The following is a 17,815-nucleotide window of genomic DNA, read 5'->3' as shown; positions in this document are numbered from 1 at the left end:
CCTTTTCTAGTTTTTATTGTGTTTCATATGATTCTATTTTTCTCTCCTCTCAGTATATCAATTATTACTTCTTTTTAAAATTGTGTTTAGTGGCTGCCCTAGAGTTTGCAATGTACACTTACAACTAATCTACATCTCCTTTCAAATAGCACTGTACTATTTTATAGGAAGTGCAGGTAACCTTAAAACAGTATTCCCAATTCTTCACCCCCAGCCTTTTAACATTGCTAACATTCATTTCACTTATCCATATGTTATAATTATCCCATACACTGTTGCTATTATTACTTTAAACAGTTATTAGATCAATTAAGAAGAAAAATGATATTTTATGTTTCTGAACTAAATTAATCTTCTTTCCTCAGCAGAACTTATTTTAACATTTTATGCAAGGCAGGTCATCTGGCGACTAAGTCTCCCAGATTCTTGTCTGAGAAGGTCTTCCTTTTGCCTTCACTTATGAAGGGTACTTTCACTGGACACCAGATCTTACATGGGTGATCTTTTTCTTTCTTTCAACACTAAATAGTTCACTACCTTCTTGCTTGCGTGGTTTCTAATGAGAATTCTAATGTAATTTTTATCTTTGTTCCTTTATAAGGAACAAGTAAGCTGTTTTTTCCTCTGGCCTCTTTCAAGATTTCCTTATTGTCTTTGGTTTTCTGTCATTTGAGTGAAACATGCCTAGGTGTAGATTTTTTGCTATTTATTTATCTTTCTGGGTATTTTCCGAGCTTCCTGCATCTGTGCTTTGGTGTCTGTCATTAATTTTGGAAATTTATCAGCCTTTATTGCTTCAAATATTTCTTCTGTTTCTTCCTTTCTTTTACTTCTGATATTCCCATTACTTGTATGTTACACCTTTTGTAATTGTCCTCACAGTTCTTGAATGTTTTGTTGCATTTTTTTCATTCCTTTTTCTCTTTGCATTTGAGTCTGGAAGTTTCTACTGAGGTATCTTCAAGCTCAGTGATTCTTTTCCTTGGCTGTGTCAAATCTACTGATGAGCCCAGCACTCTTCATTTTCATTACAGTATTTTTAATTTCTAGCATTTCGTTTTGATTCTTTCTTAGAGTTTCTACCTCTCTGCTTACAAAACCCATATATTCTTATATGTTTACTTTTTCCATTAGAGCCCTTAATATATTAATTGTTATTTTAAATTCCCTATCTGATAATTATAACATGTGTGTCATGTCTGAGTCTGGTTTTGATGCTTTTCTCTCCAGACTGTAGTTTTAAATTGAAAGCTGGATATGACATATCAGAACTGAGGTAATTAATTAGGCTTTTAATCTGGCTAGGAGCAGGTTGTGTTTAAGGCTTTCTGAAGCTATAGGTGTTAAGAGGTTTCAGTTTCCTCTAATTTCCTTGTTCTTATTTTTTTCCCCTGTTGTCTTGGAGTTTCTCTAAGAACACCTTCTTTAAATAGCTGTGTTCTGTAGCTCTCCCAGCTGTAATTCTGGATTATACTGGAACTCTGTTCATATGGTTGTAAGGTGTTGGGGATGTGGAGTGTTTTATACTTTTATGGTTAAATCTCAGGTTTTTCTTTTTTCTTAATTAATTATAGTAGGCCTGAGTCCGTAGGCTCTGACCTTTAGACGTGCTTCTGAACCTTTTTTTCCCTCCTTCTTCTCCTCCCTTACATGAGACACGAAGGTAAAGGGGGCTGGAATTATCTATTTGCCCCTTTTCTCCAGGTCAGGAACATGAGGGAATCTTTCTCTGATATTCACCTTGAAAACCTGCTGGTAAACCCCAGAAAACTGTGGGGGACAACCCCCTAAGACTGGGTCCCCAGAGTTTTTATTAACATGCCAGCTATTCCTCACTTGGTCTCCAGAAATTCATAAAAAAATATTGTAAGTTCCTATGTTACTGGCTCCAGTAGCTTCTGCTTCCAGAAAGCTGATCTTGGCTGGGCTTCTCTGTATTTGCGTGTTTCTCCAGATTTTCAGGTAGTGGTTTGCCCTGTGACCTTACTTCACTGATGGATCTAAAAAAAAGTCATTGACTGTCAGTCAGTTTGCTCAGCTTTTAGTTATTTGTGAGGATGGGCGTGATAACTGCCAAGCTGTTTAACTGTGAGAACTGAAACTGGAAAGCCACCCTCATTTTTCAGGTTTTTTTTCCTTAGCTTTCTGAAAAAACTTACTCCACTTTCTTCAATTGCTGCTGTTCTGGAAAGTTTTCAGCCATTCTATCTTTTCACCTTTCATTTTGGATCTCTGATGATTATAATAAGACCAGAGCTTTTTTCAACCGGTGTGCTATGAATGGGTTACAAATGTGTTGATAATGTCTGTTATGCTGGTTGCCACTGGCTGCAAGTAGCCTTATTCACTTACCTCATTGTGCTATGTATGAATGCTATTTTTTATGTTCATTATGACACGAAAAGAGTTGTGAAGCACTGTTTTAGACCTCCTCGCTCAATCATGCCTCTTATCGTTGTTCATTTACATACATACATAACACACACATATATAAATATGAATACATGTATACACACATATATATGCATCTTAAAAATTGTATTCTGGCTAATTTCTTCAGATATGTATTTCAGATTAAAGTCTCTTCAGATGTGTCTAATCTGCCTTTAGAGCCATCATTGTTTTTTTGTTTTGTTTTTACAGTTGCACTGTCTTTAAACTTACTAAGTCTACTAATTTACCAGGCTTTGCAAATATCCTCTAAGAGAAAGCTAGCTTCAGAGTGCAGCTTACCTCTCTCAGTACCTGCCTGCACAAAGTTTTAGTCCAGCATTTTTTTAGCAGGAGGTAAGGATACCTATCAGTGTTCTATCAGAGTAGAAGTCTAATTATATCTTAAGGTATGTATTTTCATTCTTCTGATTTTATTTTTTTTTAAAGAACCAGTGATATATACTGGTTCAATTTACTTTTTCTTATCATCTACAATGAAAAAAACAAAAACATATAGCTCAGTGAGTCTGGAATGTATAAAACTTAAAGCATCATTTTTTACCAGTAAGGTTAGTATCTTAGCACTGACCTGTACCTGGATATTACCAATCAAAATGATTCATGATCAGAAATTTAACTGTTTCCTCAAACAACATCAAGCTCACTTCTTTAACAAGAGTACTGCTACAAGTAACCTTAAAAATTAGTATTTTTCTTACTTTGAAATATTAATATTCCTTAAATCTAGTGACATTAAATAAACAACGTTTCGTAAAATGAAGATAGTACGATGGCATTAATATTGATGTGTGCTTTGGAAAAGCTTAAATAGATATAGTCATGTGAGCATCCACAGCTTACAGTTATTCAGCAACTTTGAAACCAGTTACTAATGGAATGAAGGCTTCTTTTTGTTAAAAATGCCGTATTTTTACTAAGATAGACAAGATACTCTAGTTTTCAGAAGTTTTCTAGTATGCCTTTGCTAGCTGAAAGTAGTCTCACTGAAGTTCATATACCAATAACTTCATCTAAACTTTCAAGATTGTTCTATAAACTCTAGATAGAATACCTCTGTCCAGCAGTCGAGCTCCAGTGCTGCATTAACCAACCTTCTAATAGTAATCAAGCACACCTTTTGTAGGTTACATCTGTTTCTCCCATATTTCTTTTTTTAAATTAATTTTTATTGGAGTATAGTTGATTGACAACATTGTGTTAGTTTCTGCTGTACAGCAAAGTGAATCAGTTATATTGTATATATACATATACCCACTCTTTTTAGATTCTTGTCCTCTATAGGCCATTACAGAATATTGAGTAGAGTTCCCTGTGCTATATGGTAGGTTCTTATTAGTTTTCTGTTTTATATATAGTAGTGTGTATATGTCAATTCCAATCTCCCAATTTATCCCTCCCCCTGCTTCCCCCTTGGCAACCATAAGTTTTTCTACATCTGTGACTCTATTTCTGTTTTGTAAATAAGTTCATTTGTATCATTTTTTTTTAAAGATTTCACGTATAAGCAATATCATATGATATTTGTCTTTCTCTGTCTGACTTACTTCACTCAGTATGAGAATCTCTAGGTCCATCCATGTTGCTGCAAATGACATCATTTTGTTCTTTTTTACGGCTAATACTCTATTGTGTATTACCACATCTTCTTTATCCATTCCTCTGACGGTGGACATTTAGGTGGCTTCCATGTCCTGGCTATTGTAAATAGTGCTGCAGTGAACACTGGGGTGCGTGTATCTTTTCGGATTATGGTTTTCTCCAGATATATGTCCTGGAGCGGGATTGCTGGATCATATGGTAGCTCTATTTTTAGTTTTTCAAGAAACTTTTTATACTGTCCTCCATAGTGGGTGTATCAATTTACATTCCCACCAACAGTGCAAGAGTGTTCCCTTCTCTCCACACCCTCTCCAGCATTTACTGTTTGTAGACTTTTTGATGATGGCCATTCTGACTGGTGTGAGGTGATACCTCATTGTAGTTTTGATTTGCATTTCTCTAATAATCAGTGATGTTGAGCAGCTTTTCATGTGACTCTTGGCCATTTCATTGTCAGTACTTCTTTGGAGAAATGTCTATTTAGATCTTCTGCCCATTTTTGATTGGGTTGTTTGTTTTTTTGATATTGAGCTGCATTAACTGTTTGTTTGTGTATTTTAGAGATTAATCCCTTGTTGGTCACTTTGCAAATATTTTCTCCCATTCTGTGGGTTGTCTTTTCGTTTTGTTTATGGCTTCCTTTGCTGTGCAGAAGCTTTTAAGTTTTATTAGGTCTCATCCGTAATTTCTTATACGCAGTAGTACTCATTGTATAACTAAAATTTGTCACCAAATAACAGTGTAGTAGAGAAACAAAAATCATTCTTGTTGGCATTCCTTCTCTGTGTCTTCTGTGGTGGCATTGTCAAAGGTTGCAGGAAGGAAGAAGGCTGTAGATATTACAGATGGGTAGAGACCGCCTCCTCCTTGCCATGTGGTTCATATACTTCTCCATTTCTCCATGATACCTATCTATCTTATGAATCTTGCTATCACTGGCTGTACCTTTCTAAAATTTACATTTATGAAAATCTAAGGTACCTGACTAGCAGGAAACAGTAGACTTGGTATAATTATTAGTGCTTTGTATACATACAAATAAACCTTTGTTTCTAGACTTCTATATTTTATGCTTTTGAATATTCAGGTGAATATTAGAAGAGAGTAGGTGTTCTACCAACCTGAAGAGAGAAGCAGTAAGGTTTTCATACAGAGATACTCTTCATAAGATACCTGAAGTCTGTTTAACTCAGAGGAAACATATAGCATATGTTTACATTGGTCATACATGCAGGGTAAAGCCATTCTCTGCCTGTGAAAGACAAATATCAGTGTTTGAGTTAGGAAGAAATAATTCTTGTTCCCCAAAAAAGTACTTTTTTGTTCTATTTTGCAAAGCCATGAACTCACCTAACTATTGCAATTAATGCTAATTCTCTCTGGATTAGAATTTTGGAAAACTTTCCTTAATATAGTGGAGAAATTATTTTTCTACATTTGTTTTATTTAAGTATTTTATAATTTATTTCTACAGAATTTATTACCAGTTATTCATTTAAATAAAGGTTTTATGGTAGTATTTGAATATGTCCAGTTAGACAACACAGTTTTAAATCCTACCCATTTGAAAATCAAACGGTATTTTCTTTCACAGCATTCCATTCTAAAGACAACTGTATGTGATACTGTTTACAGTTATGTAGAGTCAGAATTAGAACTTGACTCTGATACCCAAAATCTGCCTCTGACTGACATTATGAAACTGAATATTCTTCCAACTAAAGGTACCCCAAATGAATTCTCAGTTAGGATTCTCAACAGCTAGTATCACATCTATGATTTTCAAATAGAGTCTCAAACTTTTTAAATGACACTAAGAGCCTGAAACTGAGCCTCATTCATGCTTTTAAAAATACTTCAAGAGCTGTTTTTTAATTTTCTGACAGAAAGTGATCTTGGACTTAACAGAAAAAAAAAAAAGATGATTATTATCACAACAGCATAAGGACACAAGAATGGGAAATAAGAATGCCCACTTAAAAGCTATTGTTTCTGTAAGCCATTTATCCTCCAATAAAGTTGAACACTGAGAAAAAATTTCTGTTAACTCCTACTTTATGTAAGAAATACCACGTTATGCTATAAAGTTATGCTATAACTGTTTAAGTCTAAATTTGAGTGCCCCCCCCCAAATAAAAACTCTGAATTAGATTAATTTTATAAAAGAGAATATGCTGGTGTTTCATATAAACCTGTTCACAGTTTTAATCCCAATTAAATGACTTCAAATTGCAAGTGACTAAGAAGAGTAAATATAGTCAAACATGTTTTGGTTTAAAGATTTTTTTGTCTGACGTGGACCATTCTTAAACTCTTTATTTGAATTTGTTACAACACTGATCATGTTTTGGATTTTTGGCTGCGAGGCATGTGGGATCTTAGCTCCCCAACCAGGGATCGAACCTACACCCCCTGCATTGGAAGGCGAAGTCTTAACCACTGGATCGCCAGGGAAGCCCAGTCAACATGTTTTTAACTTTTTAAGCAAGCATGGTCAGATTCTGAAATGAGGAGCAAGTACTAAGAAATTTCAGATGTCTTTGAATATACATATAAGCTACATATTTTTATCAGTTAAATAATTTGATCAAACAACTTAAAATCTTGTCAAATTGTGATGCAGTGGTTTTGAGCAGTCTTTTTTTTTGGCAACAGATAGTCAAAGTGACTTCTTTCTTTAAAGTAGATACCTAAGAGTATGTGTGGAGATCTGGTCTGGTGAACCACATGGCAGTGCCTACCAACTGACGGCAGAGATGTGGCCCCTTCTTGGAATACAAAGAGTGTGATGATAGTACATATTTCACACGCCTCTTGTCATGTTTCTTCTCACTATGAAGACTGGTCTTCTCCTTCAGGTCCCACTCAGCTCAAATACTAGCCACCCTATCTGAAAAAGGCCTCTCTCTAGTAAAAACTCCATCACAGTCTGAGATTCTTTATTTGATGCTTATCTGTGTCTCCTCAACTAGAGTGTAAGCCATAAAGGTCAGGAACTTCGTCTTGTTCTCTGCTGTAGTTCTCTGCTAATACTGTACCAGGCACAAATTAGGAGTGTGGTAAGTAAGTATTTGATGTTCCCCTGTTTGAAACCCCCCCTCCCCCACGCACTGGCTTCTTCATGCTCCGAGAGTAAAATCTAAACTCTATTTCATGGCCTACAAGATGCTGCTTGACTTGGTCCCTGTCCACTTCTCTAAACTCACAGAACATCCTCAGTGGCTTTCTCTCAGTTCCTTACACATGCCAAGGTTGTTTCCAGCCTTTGTACTCATCTTTTCTGCCTGAGATGCCCTACCTTTCCTATAAGCTGTTCTTTGTACTATTTAGCACTCAGCTCTTTAGAGAGGCCTTCTGTGGTCCCCAAATCTAAAGTAGCCTATACCCCTCTCCTCTCCCCTCCCCCCACACTATTCTGTCATGGCTCTGAAATAATTTTGGTCATTTATTTGATTTTCCTCATCAGTATGTGAGCAGGGGCCTCATCTCTTATAGCTCAAGCTCTCAAAATAGTGTCTGGCACTTGGTAAGTACTCAAATATGATTCAATGAATACTGTGCTGGAAAATAAGTATTACCAATAGAGCAACCACCCCAAGTCTAACTCAATAATTCAGCCTCTTTTAAAATAAATATTTAGAGCTAGTATCATCCAGTCTCTACTAAAATAGATACAATAATTCGAGCTTACTACATCAGGCAAGCCCCCTCCCATTTCACACTCAGCTCAGCTCAGATAGATGCTCTTGTATAACTTCTACCTGTTCTTTTTATGCCTGGCATACCCAACAGATAAAACAATATGTTTGCTTTATCTTCACAGGATGTCTTTTTAGGCTGTCCTCAGCGTTCTCAAGTGTCCTTTTCCCCTTCCTCCCTTCATCCTCTGTTCATCAGCTGATGTTAATTCCCAAACTCCTTGCCACTCTGGACATATTTACAGTCACTGTTACTTTTAATATGGCATCCTGAACACAAACTACTAATGATGGGTTAACTCACATAGAGTACAACGAGACTATTATTCTAATAATGTGGTTTAAGATTTCATCAATTTGGGGGATTCTTGGGAGCACCCAGAGCTCACAATTCTAACATCTCTTTTTTCACATGAACACAAATCTCCTTCAGTTCTCACGGTGCCCAGACCAGTGGGTAGGTATATGTGAGTGTGTGACTCTCCTCTTTGCATTCTAATAAAGGAAATAAGCTGTGAGTACAAAAAGGTAGAAAGGGATAAGAGCTAGGGGTGTACAGCAGAGAGGTTTTACATGGTGGTATGAACATCATGAGCTAGGGGTATGTTTGAAGAACAGATCACGCTGAGTGGGAACAAAGCATGTGAAGGAGAACAACGAGAGATTAAAGTGAGGCTGGATTCTGGAAAGCCAGAAACCATGCTGAGTATGCCCTGAGTGCTCACTGAAGACACCTGTGTGTCGGGGTGATCCATTATATGATCAAACTGCATTAGGAAGAAAAACTTAGCATGATGGAGGATAAACTGGAGGCGGAAAACTAGTTAGAAAACAACTGCAATGGGTACGGGGGAATGGATATCTGAAGTATTTCACAGGCCTAGAGGACTAGAGAATAGCTGATTGATCAAATCTTAAAGCGTGGTTGCTTCTCTCCCAAATTTAAAAATAAAATCTTGTTCCCATGTTCTTTCCAAGTCACAGACATTGAGTGAGCCTTGCCATGCAAAGAGATACCGCTTGTCTCTGGGTCCATACCTGTCATCCCCATCTGTAATTGTCCCTGCTGAAAGCAAGATCAGTATGAATTGCATCATGCAATGCAAACACTGCATCTGTTTCCTTTCTGAAATAGGATTACATAATTAAAACAAGGCCACAGTAAGATTCCTTTTTACTTGCTGTAGACTTTACTGACCCAAAGCGATGCTCACTATTTAAAAAAATATCCTTAAATTACAGTAATAATGCCACGTGTAATTTGCTCTGCATTACACTTGGCCTGCCTTAAGCATTGATTAAACTCTATTTCAAGTTTGCCCAGTTCCAAGATACCTGGTAGGATTGATTCAGTCCTGAAGGAAAATGACTCAGAAATGACTTACTCATTAATAATCAGATCAGGAGCAAAACACAGCAAGTTGGAACTTGATTGTCTGTATGATCTCCACCCCAGGGCGAATGACATGAGGAACATCCATGAATACTGCAGTAGGGTCATTTGGTCATCCAGATGTAAGTTCCTGAATCCTGAATTAAGAGGAATAAAGGTATGAGGAAACATTCTAGTTGCCAAAGAGAAGATCATCTCTCTGGGAGCTGCCGAAGACAGTTTTGGAGGACTCTTAACAGATAGAGGAAAGGAAGCACAAAGTGGGCACAGTTTTCCTTTGTCATCTGACATGTTAAGACCAAAGCCCTCAGTACTTTTTAATAGCATTCAATGTAAGAAAACTTAAGAGTTGCCAATTTTTGTCACCTTTTGTCTATGTGAGTAAATATGGACTAAATAGTAAAATGCTATACTAAATAGTAAAATGCTATACTAAATAGTAAAATAGAAAGCCAAGAGTCCTGTTCTGGGATGATACTCATTCAGTGAATTTAAGGTAAAAAAAAATTTCCCCTGATATTTATACCCTTTCCCCCCTTGATGGAGTGGGGATGGCAGGAGGCCATGGGACCAGGGCGATAGAAAGCCCGAATGTTTTATTTAAAAGAGTCTAAGACTTGTGCCTTAGTTGCGTTATCTTTGCATCTTACCTGGTATCGCCTTCGCCCATTTCACCGCTGCGATCACCTGCCGCCCACCTAACATGTTGAGTGTAGTCATGATCCGCCAAGTTGTATCTGGAATGGAGCTGTCGTAGCCCGCATATATCACCTCCGGCTCAATGACCTCCAGCAGTGACACCAGGGTAGGGGTGAGTTGCGGTAACGTTGCGGGGACTATTGTTTTGTTAGCAGAATTTTCAGAAGTTTCTTGTGAGACTCCTGTAGTGGCCTGCTGAATTCCTTTTATCTTTTTCTTTGTTTTACGAGCTGTGGGTATATTAAAAAAAAATACACAGAAATCAGCTGTAATGGGAAAATCTGGGCAGCACAGTTCATTAAAGAGGTATTTTAATTTCTGCAACTATTTAATTTGAAAGAGGAGAAATCTTTTATTTAGCAATTATGATAAGAGAAAAACACATTTTTGCCTGAAAGCAAAGGATCAAGAGGAACCGTTCATTTATTAATTTCCTCTACAGATAAGCCATTCTTCATTATAGTTATACTTTATATCAAATTGTCTTACAACACTATGTTAAAACAATATAAACAAATCACTCACCTAGATTCTTCCATAAAGTAATTTCTGTTTCAGTTTCTCTCCAAAGTAAAAACTGTCATTAGTTATACAAAGCAAATTACTTTTATTATCAACTGAAAGAAAGAATCTCAGTTTGTAATCCCAGACTAGTTACTGTGGCTTACGGTTAATCTAATTATGGGTATATGTAATGAAGACAGTGATACCGTTTATACGCTTGCACAAAGTCCCCTTCTTATCAAGACAGTAAGATGACATAGGAGATCACACACTAAAAACAAACAGTATTAGTTCTAACAGCAGAAGAATCTACTTTTTACCTTTATATGATGGATACTATATGGGACTTAAAAACCTTTGTGGAGATGAAGACAAAAACTTCAAATTTCTTTACATAAATTACCAGTGGATAATTTCCCTTTTATGAGAGATTTATATTCATGACTCTGTAAGCCTAAAGTATCCATTTTCATGTAATATATAAAGTAACTAAAACCAGCTTTTATTTTTGACTTAGTTTGGAACAGTATAGTCAAATTACAGCATGGATTCTATAGATTTTTTAGTATTCACTCTTGAATTTACTTGTTCTAGTGACAAATAAAAATATTAGGCAAGAAAAGAATTTTAGTATTCCTAAAGAGAAAGCACTCAGAACTCCAAGGAAGGGCAAGGAATGTAATCTGTATGAAAGAAGAAAAAGTAAATGCTAATCACTATTAGATCCTCTGTCCCTAAAATGCCAAAGTACCTAGTTTGTGGAGGACAGATGTGGTGGCAAGAACTATGTATCTCAATGTACAGTGTTAGAACGGGAAAAAACCCTGCTGTTTACACTGAATAGAATGGTCCCATTTCTTACTGTGCTCTGTGCTGAGACATTTAAGAATTTTTAGTTAACATTTCAAAACAGAGAAACAGGATCACGATAGATCTGTTCTAATTTATTTTACCACGCTCTATTGAAGATACACTATGCTGTAGTAGTAGAGAGAGCATAAATATGAAACCAGCATGTTTGAATATAATCCTGGCTCTGCCACTGAGTAGTTGGGTATCTGTGCAAGTTATTCCCTGGGCCTTAGTTTCCTCTTCTGTAAAATGAGGATAATATTAGTACCTACCTCATAGGGTCCGTTGATAACTAAGTCAGTTAAAATATATAAAATGTGTAAAACAGTTCTTGGCACATGTTAAGCACTGTATAAGAATGATCATTGCCACAACTGGTGGTAAAATACAGTTGCAGAATATTTTGAATTCACATAGTCCAAGTCTACAGAGGAGTGATAAAGTTTTAAAAAAGGAAGAGCTCCTACACGTAAGGAAACCCTTTAAACAACCAAAGGTATCTCACTGACACCCAGATCTCCAAATCGTGGAATGTACTTGGCTGTTGACAAAGTAAACAAGAACATGCATATCCCCAGTCAATATACTGAAACAGTACGGTAAAAACTTCAATTAAGCATAACTTTAAATTTGTCTAGAATATGTGTTCCTACACTCCACATTAAAACAAAGAAGAAAGGACAAGGACGAACTGGAGGATTTTAAAGTCTTCTCACCATAAAAACTCCTAGAAGAGAACATAGGCAAAACATTCTGATATAAATCGTACCAATGTTTTCTTAAGTCTGTCTCCCAGGGCAATAGAAATGAAAACCAAAATAAACAAATGAGACCTAATCAAACTTACAAGCTTTTGCACAGCAAAGGAAACGATTAAAAAAACCCGAAAAGACAAATCTACAGACTGGGAGAAAATATTTGTAAATGATGTGACTGACAAGGGCTTAATTTCCAAAACATACAAACAGCTCATAGAACTCGACAACAAGAAACAACCCATTTGAAAAATAGGCAGAAGACCTAAATAGACATTTCTCCAAAGAAATACAGATGGCCAATAGGCACATGAAAAGATGCTCAACGTTGCTAATTATCAGAGAAATGCAAATTAAAACTACAATGAGGTACCACCTCATGCCAGTCAGAATGGCCATCATTAAAAAGTCTACAAATAAGAAGTGCTGGAGAGGGTGTGGAGAAAAGGGAACTCTCCTGCACTGTTGGTGGGAATTTAAGTTGGTATAACCACTGTGGAAAACAGCATGGAGGTTCCTCAGAAAACTAAAAACAGAGTTACCATATGATCCAGCAATCCCACTCCTGGGCATATATCCACACAAAACTATAATTCAAAAAGATACATGCATGCCTATGTTCATAGAAGCACTGTTCACAGTAACAACCTAAGTCTCCATCGACAGATGAATGGATAAAGAAGATGTGGTACATGTACACAGTGGAGTACTACTCAGACATTAAAAAACCCCAAAATAATGCCATTTGCAGCAACATGGATGCAACTAGAGATCAGCATACTAAGAACGAGAAAGACAAATACCATATGATAACACTTATATGTGGAATCTGAAATAGGACACAAATGAACCTATCTACAAAACAGAAACAGACTCACAGACACAGAACAGACTGGTGGCTGCCAAGGGAGAGTGTGGTGGGGGAGGGCTGGATTGGGAGTTTGGGATTAGCAGATGCGAACTGGTACATACAGAATGGATAAATAACAAGGCCCTAATTTATAGCGCAGGGAACTATATTCAATATCCTGTGATACAGTATGACGGAAAAGAATATGAAAAGAATGCATATATATGTATAACTGAGTCACTCTGCTGTATAGCAGTAATTACCACAACACTGTAATTCAACTATACTTCAATAAAAAATAAAAACGTAAAAAAATAAAGATCAAAGGTAAAAAATCATCTTCTGTACTCAATATATAATCAGTTTAATTTCTTACTGCTTATCTAAGAACTGATGCTTCAAGCTCAGAAAGGCCTATTGAGCCCAACTGTGTTGTGCTGACTCTGTACTATTTTCACATAACTGTGGCAAGGAGTCGTTAACTGAATTAGTTAAGCAATCACTATTTTTAATCACAATTTAGTTAATAAGATTTTCCTCTAAGCTCCTGACCCGTTGGAGCATACAGGAGATTAGCAGTCAATATATGATCGCTACAGAAGTGTTCACGAGTCTGTGATAGCTCCATTTCATTCTTAAGAAAAGTAAAGAAATCTTATTTAGCTTAAAACTTAGCTTAAAAATGTTAGTTATGAAATCTGATACCATAAGCCTCCTTGCCTGTAAGTTCCACTTGACCCTCATGACAAAAATAAAACTATAATTAGGAATAATTACAATACACCTTAAAATGAAAAAACATTTAGGATCACCATTAAAAAACTTACTGTACTCAAATGCCAGGCACTTTAAGCAGTGAAGAAGGTTGCCTTAAAATAAATCTTGAGAGTCACTTGGTATGGAGCAACAGTATCAAAATACAGCACTTGCAGTACTAAGTTACATTTATGGAGAGCACTGGGCTCTGAGAGAGGTGACTGCTTCTGCAAAATTACTCTGAGAGGGCTATCATGAAACTGCTTAGGGGAAACACTCCGATGAACAAGAGAAAGATTGTTTAAAGAAAAACAAAGAAGAACAATGTAGTTCAGCCATGTGTTTCATGCTTAAGTGCTAAGTATTAAGTATTATTGCCCACCAAATACTTCTGGGACACACACATACCTACTCCAAATAAAAGTTTTATATATACTGGAATAATTAAAAACAAAAGTGAGGCTTTCACACTAAAACCACATATACACAAAAACTCTATTAGATTTTTTAAAGCCTTTCTTTAAATTTTTCTACAAGTAGAGTTACATTATCAACTGCACAATATGTGCTACCTAATAGCTAATATATGATTAAATAACAAACTAGAACTGTGTAGTGTAAGTGGACATAAGGTTAATAATCTTGGTCCTACTTGAAGGTGGTTTTAATATGAGGGTCCAAAATAACCTCTTTGAGTAGAAGAATGTATATCAAAGACTAGCATATAGTAGCTCTTGACAAAGGCTAGTTTCCCCAGTATTCTGATATTTTATATGACAACTTATAGAAGCATGCCGTGTGGTTTTTTGTTTCAGTGTTCTGAGAAATTGCAGCTTAGTTTAAATTGTACGTTTAAATTTTATTCATTCAAAAAAGTTGACTTTTCAATGGAAGACCTGATTAGAAATGGCAGTGATGGTATATTTGATAATACAGAGAAAATGAGATGTCACTCGCTGCCTTGGTCTTCCGGTGAGGTAAAGGCAAAGGGCACTACAGCTGTTACTAAATTGTAAGGAGGAGGAGAAATGGGACAAACTTACTAACCTGGTCTATCAGAATCATTATTTTATAGGTGATATATCTTACTTCTTCTGAATAAAAAAATTCCCTTATACTTGGGATAGGGGAGGAATTGCTCAAAAGAGCTTAAAGCTCCAAAGATCAAAGTAAAGCTTGATGTGTATTTGGGAAAGCATCTAAAATGTTACTGGGTAAGCAACCACACTCTATATTAGTGATATGACAGAATTTTATTTGAGCTTGTCCTTTGAGTAAACTTATTTCTAAATATAAAATAGCTGAGATGAAAACATGGGGATTAAAGGAAAGTAGAAAAACTGGGGCTGGAGAAAAAAATATATAAACCAAGCACTAAAACCTGACATGGGCTAATATATATTTATTTAAATGGTGAGAGAACACAAAAATGAAACTAGAATATGCACAGAGATGTGATATGTAATAAAATTAGGAATAACTATCTGGGTTTTTTTGTAACAAGAAGAAATTATCCTTGTGGTACTGAAAGTGAACTTCTACATGAATGTGTAATCAATCTCTGTAGCTTTTGTAACACCTACAAGAAGATGGGCATTTATCATTTTCTTTTTCTTTTTTTTTCAAAATTTTTGGGGTTTTGTGTTTTTGGCCACACTGTGCAGCATGCAGGATCTTAGTTCCTCAACCAGGAATTGAACCCATACCCCCTGCATTGGGAGCGCAGAGAACCACTGGAACACCAGGGAAGTCCCAGCTATCATTTTCTTTAAAGCAATGTTTAACATGTTGACACTCTGTAATAAAGTGATTGGTGTGTCATGAAGGTCTGTAAAACATGGTGAAGAAAAGACTAATTTAATTGTCTTTTTTGCTATTGAAGTAATATGAAGAACTGAGAAGATAATGTTGTATGTCTGGTTTGGGGAATTAGACTACAGTCACACCCATAAATCTACTTTATATTTAAAAACATATATACACAGTGTGTGCTAGATAGCACCAACAGTCTCTCATCTGTCAAAAGAACCACATGGTTTCCATGCTCCCTCTAATATCACCATATTCGACAAGATTAGTGTTTCCAAAATACAAGTCTGATCATGTCTCTGCCCTTATTTTCCACCTACTCCTACTCAACTTCTCTAGATTTAAAATTCAATGTTGCTTCTTCTAGGAAGCTTTCCCTGCCTTTTAGGACAGAATTAGGTGACCTTCCTTTTGCTCCTGTAGCTCTCTATTCCTTTTGTAGTGTGCTGTACCATTTTGTGATTGACTCTGCAACCTAACTAGACAGTAAAGTACTTGAATACAGGCACTATTTTACTGATGTTGAATGAAGACACTGTTTTATGTCTAGTGCTTGCCTTGGTGAGTACTTGTTGAATCAAAGTGCACAGGGGTTACAAGATCACCACTACCACCTTCATGGAACTTGCAGTTTCAACTAAGGCAAAATTCCAAACGTTTTTTCCAGAGGAAAGATTTTAAATGATGAGATCAATTTTAATTATACAGCTTGTTATATAAACCAGGATATGAAACTTATAACTAGTTTCAGATTTCTTCTTTGCTTGAAAAACAAACAAAACCCATCCAATGCCTCCTGGAGGAGTTTTTTCCCCCCCTGTAGATTTGTAACAAAAGATTTATATATACACATATGTGCCAAGTAAAAGGTAAATAGCAGAATAATGGACATGTAACTATATCTAGTATAAAAACATTTCTAACCGTAGCAAATAGTTTTGAGGTTGAAAAAAGAAATAAGAAAGATCAAAGTAATGTTTCTTCAAGTCTTATAAGTTTCATTATTACATAATTTTCTTTCTTAGCATATAGTCCAGCTACACTGAATTCACTGTGTACAGTAAAAGTTGGTGAATAAACTTAAGCAGAATATGAAATACCCATTAAAAAATCCTACTTTTAATTATTACATCTGCTTAAGTATATTTTAAAAAGTAAAACAATACATTTTTATATGATGCAGAGACAGTTCATTTTAGATATTTTTACATTACCTTCCAGGTTCATTCCTGCTTGAAGACATTTTCTATAGCGGCATGCTGGGCAGTTTTTTCTTCGAATTTTATCAATGATGCAATCATTTCTTCCAGCACAAAGATAATTGTGCTGTCCTATATGGAAAATAAAGACACTGTTAAAATTTCACAGGCCTTAAAGGATATTTTTATGGAGAGGCTCTTTGCTGTTGTTGTTTTGGGTGGAACATAGCCAAGGACCAAAGGCATTGATTAAGAAACATACAGTGTACTTTCTTACATTCATTACAAAGTTGAGAGGTCAACTTAAAATAAAAAGTCTTTCATATTCTGTTTGACAAACATAGTTCATTAAAAAAAACTTTACTGCAGTATACATATAGAAAAGCTCACAAATCCTAAGTGTACCACCTAACCTAATAAATTTTCATAAGCCAAACACTTCCATGTAATCAGCTCTCATATCAAGAAGCAGAACAGTTCCCCCACAAACCCTCTTGTTGCCCCCTTCCAGTCCCTACCTACCAGGGGTAACCTCTTTCTTGATAAGCTGTTCTTTAAATTGTGCTTTAAACAGTTGTTTCTTCTAACAAGTACAGAAGATGTCTGTATTTTATTTATTCTATTTATAGAAGATCTCATTATTTTATTATGACTTCTAACTTAATGCTAAGGAGGACTAGAGAAAGAGGAAACTGGTTTAAAAATACTGTGAGAGTCACAAAAGGAAAATGACTTTAATTCAGCATTGCACCACCGTATGCAAATAAAGCGTGCTCCCCTCCCAAATTTTTAAATAAAGTGATAAGTAAACACTTAAATTATGTTAAGGTTGCCAGCAATTAGTTAGGTGTATCACAGACTTGGCAAACTAAGCTACTGTATATAGGACTTAGGGAGATTTGTTCATTATTTCACATGCTTTTTGACTCCAAATACTAAAGATCGTTACTGTTTAAAATCTTCTGCCACCCAGTATTAAATGTGCTAAGAGGCAGAAATGCAGTTTTCACCTGTCAAAAATTTTCAAGGAAAATTTAAAAGGGACTTCCCTGGCGGTGCAGTGGTTAAGGATCCGCCTGCCAAAGCAGGGGACACAGGTTCGAGCCCTGGTCCCGGAAGATCCCACATGCCATGGAGCGACTAAGCCTTTGGGCCATAGCTACTGAGCCTGCGCGCCTAGAGCCCGTGCTCTGCAGCAAGAGAAGCCACCACGATGAGAAGCCCGCGCACCGCAACGAAGAGTAGCC

General features: G+C 36.2%; 1 protein-coding gene and 1 long non-coding RNA gene across 13 annotated transcripts in view; one reads left to right on the top strand and one right to left on the bottom strand.

Annotated features, from left to right (window-relative positions):
- Positions 1–17,815, bottom strand: part of NR3C1 (nuclear receptor subfamily 3 group C member 1) — a 132,249-nt gene that overhangs the window by 10,636 nt on the left and 103,798 nt on the right. For all 12 annotated transcript variants that reach the window (XR_004477115.2, XR_004477114.2, XM_004280217.2 and 9 more), the window contains exons 4-7: positions 16,584–16,700; positions 9,795–10,073; positions 9,137–9,281; positions 5,175–5,305 (exon numbers count right to left, since the gene is read on the bottom strand). Coding sequence is in view for 10 of the 12 variants with exons in the window: in XM_004280217.2 (XP_004280265.1) it covers positions 5,175–5,305; positions 9,137–9,281; positions 9,795–10,073; positions 16,584–16,700 (672 nt within the window). In the remaining 2 variants the exon portion in view is untranslated. The remainder of the gene's footprint in view (positions 1–5,174; positions 5,306–9,136; positions 9,282–9,794; positions 10,074–16,583; positions 16,701–17,815) is intronic.
- LOC125964016 (uncharacterized) overlaps positions 1–17,815 on the top strand; it is a 50,909-nt gene that overhangs the window by 31,219 nt on the left and 1,875 nt on the right. The gene's annotated exons all lie outside the window — the stretch shown is intronic.

Source organism: Orcinus orca, chromosome 3 (assembly GCF_937001465.1).
Source record: "Orcinus orca chromosome 3, mOrcOrc1.1, whole genome shotgun sequence".
Taxonomy (NCBI): domain Eukaryota; kingdom Metazoa; phylum Chordata; class Mammalia; order Artiodactyla; family Delphinidae; genus Orcinus; species Orcinus orca.
Note: the sequence above shows the minus strand (reverse complement) of the source record. Positions and strands in the feature narration are given on the sequence as shown.